The 13,802-nt window shown below is 33.9% G+C and overlaps 1 protein-coding gene across 1 annotated transcript; it reads right to left on the bottom strand.

The window, feature by feature from the left end:
• Positions 1-1,900: 1,900 nt before the first annotated feature.
• On the bottom strand, positions 1,901-3,127 carry LOC145033776 (uncharacterized). Its single transcript, XM_078982316.1, has 3 exons — positions 2,896-3,127; positions 2,381-2,808; positions 1,901-2,294 (listed from the first exon to the last, which is right to left on the bottom strand). Exons 1-3 carry the CDS (start codon positions 3,083-3,085, stop codon positions 2,004-2,006), a joined length of 909 nt encoding a protein of 302 aa, XP_078838442.1. The 5' UTR covers positions 3,086-3,127; the 3' UTR covers positions 1,901-2,003.
• Positions 3,128-13,802: the final 10,675 nt, after the last annotated feature.

Genomic DNA, 13,802 nt, shown 5'->3' with positions numbered 1-13,802 from the left:
AAACTCTGATAATCAATATTTTGAAAACAAAATTGTAATGTTTTGATGTACTTGACATGTTTTAAAAAGTTTAAATTGGTTTGGAATTTTGGATGTTACAATATATGTATGTATGTATGTATGTATGTATGTATGTGTGTGTGTGTGTATATATATATATATATATATAGCTAAGTTCAAGTATTATAACTAATTATTGTGTGGATGTAGGGTTTAATGTGGGCCAATCATTTCAAAAACATATATAGGGGTACAATAGTAATCTTAGCTATTAATTAATTTTGGTAATTCAATAATTTAATGATTAACCCTTTTAATTAGGATGAATCCCTTTTAAATACGCATGTCGTCCCTAACCCTAGGATACCGCAGACTTCACACATCAACACACCACCTTGATTGGCATTGGCAAATCTAATTGAGCTCGTTGTTGTGACGCCTTGAAAGCTTAAAGGTTGTAGCTTGTCAGTCTGGTTGATTATCAATCAATTACAAAGAGGAAAACAAGAGGCTGACTGTCAAACAACTATAAATGGAGGAAAAGGATCTTCGATCCTTAGTCTTCATCTTCATCTGATTAGAAAGGAAAGATGAACAGAAGCAAGCATCGATGTGGTGATCAGTGGTGGCTATTGTCAATAGCGGTGGAGGCGAGGGGTTGCTCCAGTAACTCCTCCTTGTTTCTTCTTTTCTGACCCGTTTGACAACCCCGCACGAAAAAGGAAGAAGCAACTGTAGGGGTGTCTAAAGCTATTTGTTTGACAGGAAAGAGGGGTGAACAAAATCAGTAACAGGTAGTGTGTTTAGCTTGCTGGGAAATCAATGAGAAGTAAGAAAAATGAGAGAGATTCATTACCCTCTTGACTATCAGAAACCTCCACCTCTGGTTGAGGTTTTCTCGACTAAACTTGATGAACAAGGAGGTAAAGGAAAAGTCAGCAAAGAAAACAGAAGTCATGAAATTTGAGAGTGGAAGGAAGATGACAACCCTAATGGTGCAGAGGAAAGAAGTAGGGTCCATAATGAGCTATTCGTTGAGAAGTAGCTGCAAAGAGAATAAGAAACCACCTTTGGGTATGAGTTTTGACACATCGATGGAAGGAATTGTGGAAAAGAAATCTATTACAGTTTGAAGAACTGCAAGAAAAGGATATTAGCGACTTGTTTTTGTATCAGTATTTGTTAGTATTTGTTGCTATTACTGTTAGTATTTGATTATGTCTAGAATGACAATTGCATTATTATAGAATGAATATTCTTCAAGAATGACTTACTTAGTATTGTATTCTAATAGAATGTGACAAAATTTCCAAGAATGAAGAATGTGTAATTATTCAATCCATTGCTCAAAAAATGTTGTATTCTTGAATAATGTTTAATAGATGATTATTCTTTAAGAATTTAATCCATTGCTCAAAAGTTTATTATGTCATGATTTTTATTTTGCCAGAAAATATATTCGTACATAATTTCCGAATTAGGAGATTTATCATTCCTACAATCATATTTTTTAAATCAATAGAATCTATTATCCCTTAAAATATGCAAAAAAAAAAATTAAAATTTATGTTAGTTGACTAAAATATCTTTAGAATGAAATTAGATGGTATTTTTTAATTATCTTTAATTTAATAATATGTATTATTCACTTTCTTAAAATGAATAAAATGAAGCTCGTTTATGAAACGAGCTCAAGCCAAGCTTTTATATATTGAAGATTGGCTCGAGCTCGTTTAATAAACAAGCCTCATATTTAGGTTTGAGCCTGCCTCAGACTTGTTTAATTCGATCTCTCGAGCTTTTAACGAGTCGATCCTTAGTAGCTCACGAGTAGCTCGGCTCGCTTACACCCTTATGTTTGAGTTTTTTCTAGCATTTTTATGGAAGTCGAACATGAGACTGATTACGAACAACATCAAATTATAATCAACATAATATCCATCACTTGGGAAACCCAATATTTCCGCTTTCAACATAACACAAATTCAAACAACTTCTTCCCCTCAAAGCTCACTATCACTATCATAAACAAATCTTTGGTGTTTTCCATTAAACTTAACACCACCATCATTCACACAAATCTTGCTCAACACCTCACAAAGTTCATCCTCATGAATTTCTTCCAATTCTTCATCACTTGTGCTCACATTCACTTGAACTGACCAAACCGATGCATCATCTTCATTGTCCACAGACGAATCATAATCCTCTAATTTTTCTGGGAAATCCATAAACAACTTTGATATAAAATTCGTTTCCGAAGTTTCATCATTTTCTTCTTGTTGACCAAGAATCTACACGAATGAAATCAACAAATTAATAAAACCCCATTTCAAAATAAAGAAAATTAAGAAACTCCATTTAGGAATCGGATCAAAACCTGTGAAAAACTATTGCTTTCCGCAACAATGGGAGATACAAGGCCGTTGTTATTCTCACAGAATTCATAAACTTGAGGTGTATTTGCAGGTGTGGGAGCAATAAGATAGATTGGTGAATTCACAAAACCTTCTTCTTCTTCTTCACGAATCAAATTTCTGGGTTCGAATGAAATCTTTGAAAACACAGCTTCTTCTTCGACTTTTTGTAAAAGGGTCTTCACTTGACCTCTCAACAAAGCCTCACCAGACCCAGGAGTTTTGGGTTGTTTCAATTCGCTGTTTTGAATAAAGGTTCTTTTTTTAGAAAAGGTCGATGATGGTGTTTTCAAACTACCAATCGCAAGCCCGACAATGGGTGAATCATTTGTTATATCAATCATAGCTGTTCTTGATTTCAAAACAATCATCTCAGATTCTTCACTTTTCCCTGAAAAAACATCAAAAGCTAACCATTAAGATCATGTGTTAAAAACCAAGAAACTTTCTTTTAAACTACTGTTGTTTGGAGCCATACCCAACGCTTGTGATCTTGTGATTGTTCTTGATGATGAAGATGGAGTCTCCATTGCAATTTTGATAGTTCTTTGGATGATCACTGGAAAAGTGTTAGGGCTGCCGGAATATGATTTACAGTGAAAATGGTGATAGATTTGGGTTGGGGAGAAGAGAGGATGAAAGAATTTAAGCACATAATAACGGTTCATTACAAAATGTGACCGTTGGGGAGAGGGTTGTCACTTGTCAGCGTGGTTAGCCGGCGGCGACATTATGAAACTAGCCGTTACCGTTAGTAATGGATGTGATGGCTTAATTTGCTATGGGCTGATTAATCAAGTTTTAAGCCTATTAATATTTTCAATGATATATATATATATATATATATATATATATATATATATATATATATATATATATATATATATATATATATATATATATATATATATATATATATATATATATATGGGAAAAGTGAATATACCCTTAAGGGTATATAAGTTTAGGTACCCAAACTCACCATACTATTTTGTTTTGTATCATACGTGTACATTGTAATTGTCCAATATTTTTATAATTGAACTTCTAACTTGATTTACTTCTAAGTTTTTATAAATTTCACATTTATCTTCCTCTTACATAATTTTCATTTTCAACTCTAATATATATAGCCTAATAGGTGTTCGGCAAAAAGAAATGATATAAGAGGAAAACAATAGTGAAATTTCGAAAATCTTCAAAGTAAATCAAGTTAAGGTTGAAGTTTAATAACATTATAATGAATATAACACACAAAACAACTAATTATAGTGTGTTTGGGTACCTAAGCTTATATATATATATATATATATATATATATATATATATATATATATATATATATATATATATATATATATATATATATATATATATATACTAGCCGTTTACCCGCGCAAAGCGGCGGACGACAAATAGTTTTTTTCGACAATTAATTTCTTTTCCATGAAGAATGATTATTTTCAATTCAATCATTAGTTTGTTTTAGGAAACATGTCATATTAAAAATAAAGAAATTCATAAAATGACCAAATTATAGGGTGTTGAGTGTTTATTTAGATGAAAAAATATATGGTCAAAACCTTGGAAGAGAAGATTTATAGCAGTTTGTTTAAATTTTAATATTATTTTATTAGTGATTAGTTGTACAATTAGCTTAATGATTTTGATGTCTTAAAAAAATATTATTATTTTATTCAATCTATTTTTAGAAATAGTGAGATTTGTTTTATAAGATAGTAAAGATATATGAGAAAATTTCTTATATTGAGAACAATTGAAAACAATTGATAAACTTTCTATGCGTACATGTCTCTCATATCTTGCTCTTCCAACATACCTCTCTCCTCTTTCTCTTTACATACATCTCTCCTCTTTCTCTCTCTACATATCTCTCACATCTTTCTCTTTCCACATATCTCTCAAGATAATCTGAACCACTGTCACCATCAACGGACCTCTACTAGAACCACCCTAACATTGTCGCAATCACCTTAATTTTGTCGGAATCATCGAGCTAATTCTTCATTCTCTCTAGAAAACTACTAAACACCACCGGAACGCTGTCGAATCCAGATCTTTGCATCGCTTCCTTGCTTCATCTCTACTGGTTCGCTATTCGGAAGCCACCTCCGCCTCTCCGCTTCCAGAACCGCAATCTTTGAATCGCCAGCTAGAATCAATCGTAAAAGCATCTTGCAGGAAACTTTGTTGATGGAAACCACCTCCTTACTGTCTCTTCTCCGATCTCGTTTTCACCGACCTACTTGTTTCACCAGATCTAGATCTATATTCGTTTTAGGTTAGTTCACACAATCGAATTTGGTCCATTATTATCCTATTTATTAGCCTCCTTATCGGATTTACACTTCATTTTCAGAGCCAAAATCTCATGGATGATCTTCAACAATTTTCGAATAAAGTAATCACGCATCTCAACCTTGTTTACCATCAATTTACCATCAAATTCTTCCACCGTATCGCACTTCCTGCTTACTCAGTAAAAAATTTTGCCAAAACTTTATCCTTTAACCTTAAGTTAGATTCAAGCGTAATACATACCTTAGATACCAGTGAAAGTTATTCGATGTTTTTCCAAACTTGGTTCCTTCGTCATCTGAGACACTATCTTCAGATTACACGTATATTATTCAACGAGAATTTAAAAATACAATGTATGTGGAAAAATAGTGTAACAGATTAATGTATATATAATTGTTATTACAATCCAGTTGATATCCCTTAACATTAAGTTAATAATCATTATGCGATTGTCTTCACTGATGATGAAGGAGACATGTTACGGGCTTACATTTTACAAGACGAATGTGCAATGAATGATGCATTTTACAGACTTGCATATTTTTCTAAAAGCTGGGACAACAGATCTCCTTTGTTGCATCCATTTGATTATTCTACTTGGGTCGTGCATGTAAATACAACTTGTTGGTAAGAGAGTCATTTGAAATATTTTGGTAGAATCACATGTTATTCACATGTAATTCACATGAAAATCACATGTAATTCACATATAAATAAGATGTAATTCACATGTAAATCACAAGTTGGTCACATATGAATTACATATGATTCACATTTAAATCATAATTACACGTCATTCATATGTAATTCACATATGAATCACATGTGATTCACACTTAAATCACAATTGCACGTGATTCACATGTAAATCGCATATGAATCACATGTGATTCACATGTAAATCATAATTACACGCGATTCACATGTAATTCACATATGAATAACCTTTAATTCACATGTAAATCACAACTTAGTCACATATGATTCACATGTAAATCACATTTGCACGTGATTCACATGCAATTCACAGATGAATCACATGTGATTCACACGTAAATCACATATGATTCACATGTAAATCACATGCGATTCACATGTAAATCACATTCGATTCACATGTAAATCACATGAGATTCATATGTGGATCGCATGTGATTTACATATGATGTCATATGTGAATCGCATGTGATTCATATGTGAATCGCATGTGATTCATATATTAATCACATGAAAATCACATATGTATTTTTGTGAATGTTTTTGCATCAATCATTTTTTTTAATTTTCTTGTAGATTTGGAAGAAATTGTGGTGAATATTGAAGAGGTGAAAAATGATAAATTGAAGAAAATAAGGAAATATTGATACGAAGACATGAAAACGTTTTGAAATTTGTAGCATTTTTTATATTTTATATTTTATTTTGTATCGAATAAAATACTTGTACTATTATGTTTATAGATTAATTAATAAGAATGAGATTTTTTATAATTTACTTACGAATATTATAGTATAAGAAATATACATATATGCATTTGAAAAAATATGCATATATGCACCTAAAAATTTACTTTTATAAAAATGAGAGTTTTTAATATTTACTTACGAATATTATATTATAAGAAATATGAATATATGCATTTGAAAAAATATGCATATATGCACCTAAAAATTTAGGTTTTTAAAAAAATGTAGTTTTTTTTTTTGAAAAAAATTGCATTTTCTTTTTTAAATGTAGTTTTTTAAACAAATACAATTTTTTTTAAATGTATCTTTCTTTAAAAAACTTGCAATATTTAGAAAAAATTGTAGGTTTTTGAAAAAAATTGCAGTTTTTTTTTAAATAATTATATATATTTTTTTTGTAGCGGGTGGTGGCTGGTGGGTAGTGGTTGTGGTGGGTGAGTTTACAAACAACAACTGTGCCACTTCGGATTGATGACAATGCCAATGATTTTGTTGATCCACCACTGGCTCTTTTGTAGATTATTCTTAAAGAATCCAAGTGATGTATCGCAAATAGTGTTCATTATGTAGGAATGAAAATGTAATGGAGGATAATTTTTTATGAAATTTAGTTCAAAACAAGTTTGAGTGTTAACAGGTTAGGGTTTAGAAAAGTTTGTTTCTTCTTTTTAGTGAAGAATGTTGATGATTTTATCATATGCTTAGTATCAGTTCTTCTTTTATTTATATATATATATATATTCAAAAATTCTAATGCAATTTGTCAAATGTAGTTCATTCCGTAAGAATGAAGCCTTATTCTTGGAGAATTGGGTATGAAATTAAGTTTGATATGAATAAAGGAAAGGGAAAAATGATTGAAAAGCGTATAGTCGCTGAAGAATGTTAGGTAGTGTTTGTTTTTTATCTGCAGATCTGCGAGACGTCTTCTGTCTGCGTCGCGCAGACCACGCGCAGACATTAGTCTTCGCAGACTGTTTGTTTTTTTGAAGACTGCAGACCTAAAAATGTCTGCGTGCCCTCTTCTTGGCGCAGATGTGGACCAGAGTTTTCTAATATCTTCAGACATCTTCTAGCTTAAAAAAACATATATATCTTATTTTTTTTAAGTTTTTTTTTTAATTTATATTTTTTCCAACTTTATTAATGATAAACAATATGAAAAAAAAAATACAAAACTTAAAAAAAAACATTTGACGATACAAACATGATATTTTTAACAAATTTATAAATAAAAATTTATTATAATAATAGTCGTTGAAATTGTTTATATAAATATGAAAAAAAAAAATCAAAATATATTCTTATATTTTTTTGCCAAAATTTTGTAAAACTTTATTTAATACAGTATCATCAATTTCTCGAGAAAATATTTATCGTACGTTTTTAATAGATTTATTTGAAAAAATCGAAGTTTATTTCCATCTATTTATGTACAAATTCTTTGATCACTAATTATAATGTTTAGTTATAACTTTGCAATCAAAGTTGTTGGTTTTTATCAAATATGTATATGAATTAATACCATTTTTATTTTTATTTTTTATATAATAATACATAAAAGTTGATCTAGATTCGTTATATATTTATAATAAAGTCGTAAAAATATATAAAAAATTCGCTTTGAAGTTTTAAAAAGTCAGTTTATTTAGATTTCAGTTTATTTTAATAGCCCACAGATGTTAAAAAAACAAACAGTCTTCTTTTTTCAGACTGCAGACGTTTGGTCCACCTCTTCTACTGCAGAGGTCTACAGATGTGGTCCGCAGACTGCAGACATTTTACCTTAGAAAAAACAAACAGCACCTTAGTCTTTTGAATGTTGGTTTGGTTTTCAAAACATTAGGTTTTTATTTTGTTTGGTTTGATTTTAGTTTATGTTTGTCTTTGGTTTTAGCTTATGTATGCCTTTAGTTGATAGAACCTTTTACTCTTTTGAATTTATGGTATGAACAAAAAACAATGATTTATTGAAGTTATAGTTGAAAAAACAAGTGAAGTTTTTGGGTATTAGTCTAATAATTTTTTTCAACTGTTAGTGCGTTTACAAGATGTAACATTTACATGAACAATGTCTAATACTAGTATGTTACATTTACATGGATAATATTTAAGAATATTTTATAATTGTATGGTTTTGAGTAATAAATATTATTACATTTACAAGGACATTTTCCAAAAAGTAAACAACTATTCTTCTAGAATTAAACTATTGATTGAAATATTGGCTATCTATTAATAAGAAAAGAATTGAAAGTAAATATATTCTAACATTTTATGGAAATATATAGAATTGTAATCATTTTATTCAATGAAATCAAACATATTCCAATATTTGATGAAAACAAATTCTCATAAACATGAAAAACTAAAATGACTTGCAAATGAAATTAAAATTCAGTTACATCATATCTTCCTTTATGGACAATTCCTCATATCATGATCAGTCAATTGATTGCAAATCTTACAAAATCTCTTCCTTTCCTCAACTGCATTTCTTTGAACATCAACATTAACATAATGTGGTTTCATGCATCTTTGGATCATAAGATAATGGTTTCCTCTATATCCACTATCAACTTCTCATACTCTACTTTCTTGTGTCCCATGCAATTCTTATTAATTTGTATGTTAATTCTAAATGAATGATTTGTACAAACTAAAACTACCTACAAAGCAAATTCTTTTATTCTATGAGAATTTTATGTTATAGACAAAAGCAATTGAACACACAATACATTTAGTATCAATATAAATTGATAAGCACAAATATTTAAGTTAATTATGAAAAATCTTATAGAATGGATAAATATTTGAAAGTCATTTCTATCACAATAAAGGGATAAACATCTACCCCACTGTTAAAAAAAATTCAACATTCTTTAAGAATATATGTGCCTCATTACAAATCTTAAAAAAAAAATGGTATTAATATTGTTAATGAATTTTCGATTTAAACATTATATCTTTAAAAACCCATGGTGGTTTATAAATGATTATATGTGCCATTCTTTAAGAATTTCATATGAGTATACAATAAAGAGAAAATAAAACTAGTTTAAATTAATGTAATGTAAAAAATATAAAAGAAAAAGTAAGCAGAAAAAGCATATATTTAATTCCAAACATAATTCGAGAAAATCCCTCATATATTATGGTGTTGATTTTATCGTCGATGAGAAATATTCTTAAAGGAAATTTGAAACGGGTGCATACGATAAATTCAAACATACTACCACAAAAGATGATTGAAAAAAGAGGCAGCAAATAAAGATGTCGACTGGAACCTTATTTAAACGATGGAAAATATATTAGCTTTTGAAACATCTGATATAGTTGCTTCCATATATCTTTATTTTAATTTTGGTATACAGATAAGATAAAAAGAAAAATATCAATCATACCCTTGTGGAGATCAATGGTTCAAATGTGGTCATACAATCACACATTAGTTAGGGTTTATATATGAACCTGACTCTCTCTCTCTCTCTCTCTCTATATATATATATATATATATATATATATATATATATATATATATATATATATATATATATATATAGAGAGAGAGAGAGAGAGAGAGTGAGAGAAGATCAAATGAGAACTTCAAAAAATTAAGAACCACTTAAGAACCATTTTTATTATATCATATTTACACACTACATACACTCTATCTTCTCTTTCATTTTAAAGTTGAAGAACACATAAATATTGTAACTAGTTGCCATGAGTAACCACCCCCTACTGTCGCCACCTCCTACCGTTGGCGTACCATAGCCGCTTTTGACCACCGACGAATCACCACCATTAGATCCATAAGATCCGGTTGACTCCAGATCTACAATTTTAGTTCAGATCTACAATTTTTAGCTTCATATCTACGACTTGAGTTTTCAGATCTACGATTTTCATCTTCAGATCTATGACTTTTGTCTTCAGATCTATGCTTTTCGTATTCAGATCTACGGCGTTCGTCTTCAAATCTACCATTTCCTCTTCCAATTTTTATGAGCTACGACGAGTGGAAATATCCACCACGTTCGTCTATCACTGTCACCGCCAAACGAAACACATATATGACAAGATCTGATGAAAATACTTCCATATCCACCGTCGATCGCCACCTGGTCTAAGATCTGGAGTCACGAAGTTGTTTCAACTTCAACTTCACTTGTAACACCCCTGAGATTTAAGAGGAAGGGTAATTCTGGTCCTTTTACGAGAAATGAGTTTCATCCGAGAAGGTTTCGGGCTGGTGTATGTGTTAGAAGCATTGGGCTTCTCGTCACTCTCGTATGAATGATAAGTTATTTGGGAGCGGGTTTAGATTAGAGGAATTGCGGTGTTTTGAAGTTAATAATTGTTATAGCTCTTTGTGGAATAAGAGGGAAATGGTCCCATGCATGCATGCAAGTATTTTTGAAGTCTGGCTGGGTACGCCCAGCGTAAGCTGGACGTACGCCCAGCGTAAAGGGGCGAGAAGTTTGCGGGTGGCTGGGTGAATACGCCCTGCGTACCAGGGAGGTACGCCCAGCATACTCTCAGAAACTCCAAACCCTAATTTAGGGTCAGCCACTATATAAGGAACATGATGGTTCACCCCTTAGCCTCCTTATGCTCATCCTTAACCTCAGAAAACCCTAGAACTCGTATTCCCTCCATCATTGGATGTGTTTGACCTTGGAAAGCTTATTTTTGGCAAAAGAAAGGCTTGAAGGAGAAAAGAGAAGTTGTGAAGGAAGAAGTGGAACGATTGGAGCTTGAAGATCTGAAGAGATGCCATCCTTTGGAGCTTGTTTGAGATATAAAGCTTCTTGCTTGACATTCATATTGTGCAGATCTATGTATTTTGAAGCTTTGACACCATTCTTGTCCCAAAAGTCCTCACCTTGTTGCATGTATCGAATTGGTCAAGATCACCTGTCCTTTCAGACCTTTGGAGAGGTCTTGAGTGAGAAAAATGAGGTCCCAAGGGTTGTAGTTGTTCCATGTGTGAGATATATAGGTCTTAATGGATTAAGACCTTGGATTAAGAGCTTATGGACATCCCAAGTGATAAATTTTGAGACTTTGTGGATTCTAATCACATTTGGCCTAGGGATATGAAGTTTGGGCTTAAGAGCTTAAGCCATTAAGAGATTAGAAGGACTTAATGAATCTCACAGTTACGCCCCGCGTAACCCCTGAGTACACCCCGCGTAGCAGGCTAGTGCCCCGTTTTCTTTTGTGAACATTGCAGTACGCCCAGCGTACCAAGGAGGGTACGCCTAGCGTACTTCTCCTATTGGACCTTCATTTTGGGCTTTTGAGATTGGGTCGTTGGTGGGCAGTTGGTTATTGCGCCAAGTCTGGGAATTTATGGATAGAGTATTTTGGGCCCAATTATTGTTATGGACATTGGTTCTAGGCCCATTTGGTGAAGTGGGCCCAATTTGGTAAATTGGGCCAATGTTGGACTTTGTATGAGATTTGGACTTTGGTCTTGGCCCGATAAGTGGAAGTATGATTGACCTAATGTTTATTTTGTTATGATGGTTAGTTCGGGATTTGCGGTGAGTTGGTTATTCGAGAGTCTGCTTCTTCAGTTCAGAGTATCGGCATTCGCGAGGTGAGTTATCCTCACTATATCAACAGGGTCTAAGGCACCAAGGCCGACCCTTTATCGGATTGAGATTTGGATATACTTGTTATGTTATTGCTTTGATATGTCTGCATCCTGGTAGCTGGGGTGGTATATGCTAGTGATCGGTCAGGTCGGTATCCTGATTAGGGTAATGATATGTTATGTGATCTGCTTGATCGGCTTATTGACTATGAACTGTTATATGATTGTATGTTATGTGCACATGGTTGTTTGGACTGGAGTTGGGTTGAGGCTAGTCCTGCTTTGTGCTGTAGGCCAAGATACCCAGGGCGGACCGGTTGTTCCGAAGGCCCAACGAGCAGTCCGGATAGGCTGTAGGGCCCACGAGGGCGGACCAGACGTGCCGAGGCTCAGCGAGTGGACTAGGCCAACTGAAGGCCCGATGCGGGCGGACCAGTTATAATGTAGACTCAGAGAATGGATCAGATGGGTTGAAGGCCCGGTGCGGGCGGACCAACCACACTGCAGACTCGAAGGACATGACCAGACACGGAGGGTGGACTGAAGGCCGATACGGTGGACCAGTCACACAGTAGACCCGATATGCATGGTTGTTCTATGTTCTGTTATGTTATGTATGCTATTTATATTATTGGCCGGAAGGCACTATGTTATAGGCTGGAAGGCAATATGTTTTGGACTGGAAGGTCGTAGCCTGGAAGGGCGTATATGTGGTTGGTATTTTCGGGGTATCTCACTAAGCTTTCGGGCTTACAGTTGTGGTTTAAATGTTTTTCAGGTTCTTCAGGAGACCGTGGCAAGGCGAAGGCGTGATCGTACCGCTCCTTGTGTTTATGTTTATGACATGGTTCTGGGAATACTTTTATAATAAATGTATTGAAAACCTTTTTGTAATAACATTATTAAAATGGGTTATTTTTGAAAAGTTTAAATTGTGTTGAAATTTTTGGTCGTTACAAGTTGGTATCAGAGCTTTGGTTTGAGTGAATTGGAGGCGCGTTCGTGTGAATCCAGTGTCAAATCAAGTTGGGTTTTAAAAGAGAAATCAAAATGGTTTTCAAATTAAGTAAAAAGAGGACGCGGTGGTACGATCAACTGGAGCTAGTATGTAACCCCAACATACCATACATGATAATTGTTTTCGAGCTTTGATAGAAGAACATGCTAGTACTAGGCTAGGGATCTTCAAGATTTCATGATAATGTTCCCTGTTTTATGATGCCTGCTAGCCTAGGGTTTCCCTCTGTATGATATTTCCAGTGTTCCTCTAGGAGTGAGGATCGAGCGGTTGCTATGTATATTTGTCACTAGGGTGTTGTGGTAGTACTTCATACAAATATGGGTAGGTGTGGAAGGTAGTATGGGCCCGTACTACTGAAAGCACAGGACCCATACGCGTATCAGGGAAACCATGACCTCTAGGGTTGGGTTGAGAGTTGGTTCCCGGTATAGTGGGAAGTGTCTGAGATTTTGTGGTTTATTTTTAGTATGGAGATTTCGAGGCATGCTGGGAGTGGATCCGGGTCAGGATCAGGAGCAGGAGAGGGAGTTCTGGGCGGGTCAGTACCGCCCGAGGTTATCCGACAGATGAGCACGCACGAGTTAGATTCGAGGATTCGTGAGATCCTGCATGATGAGGTTGCTGCATTGTTCCTAGCCGAGCTGTCGGAACTGTTTGGGTCGATCAAGACCGCCATGGTGGAGTATTTTGATGAGCGTTATGCAGCTCTCACTGAGACGGTTGTCGCAGCGGCTATAGCGGCTGTAGCAGCGGCAGGGGGAGGAGCTAGTAAAGGTTTTTAGTATCGGGACTTCGATAATACGAAGCCTCTCACCTTTGATGGAGTTCAGGACCCGATCATTGCTATGAGATGGTTATCGGACGTAGAGGGGTGTTTCTTCACGTGTTCATGCCCTACTGATCAGAGGGTGAGGTGTGCTCTAAACCTGTTAAGGCTAGGGGAAAAGGATTGGTGGCGATTGAAAACAGGA

The sequence above is a fragment of the Lactuca saligna genome, chromosome 3 (genome assembly GCF_052625555.1).
Source record: "Lactuca saligna cultivar CGN05327 chromosome 3, ASM5262555v1, whole genome shotgun sequence".
NCBI classification, from domain to species: Eukaryota; Viridiplantae; Streptophyta; class Magnoliopsida; order Asterales; family Asteraceae; genus Lactuca; species Lactuca saligna.
Note: the sequence above shows the minus strand (reverse complement) of the source record. Positions and strands in the feature narration are given on the sequence as shown.

Excerpts from the sequence above, each read along its gene's own strand:
- LOC145033776 (XM_078982316.1), bottom strand. The coding sequence starts at position 3,085 with ATGAACCGTTATTATGTGCTTAAATTCTTTCATCCTCTCTTCTCCCCA. Across the intron at positions 2,809-2,895 it reads CACAAGATCACAAGCGTTGG|GGAAAAGTGAAGAATCTGAG; the intron begins GTATGGCTCCAA and ends ATGTTTTTTCAG. Across the intron at positions 2,295-2,380 it reads AAAGCAATAGTTTTTCACAG|ATTCTTGGTCAACAAGAAGA; the intron begins GTTTTGATCCGA and ends TCATTCGTGTAG.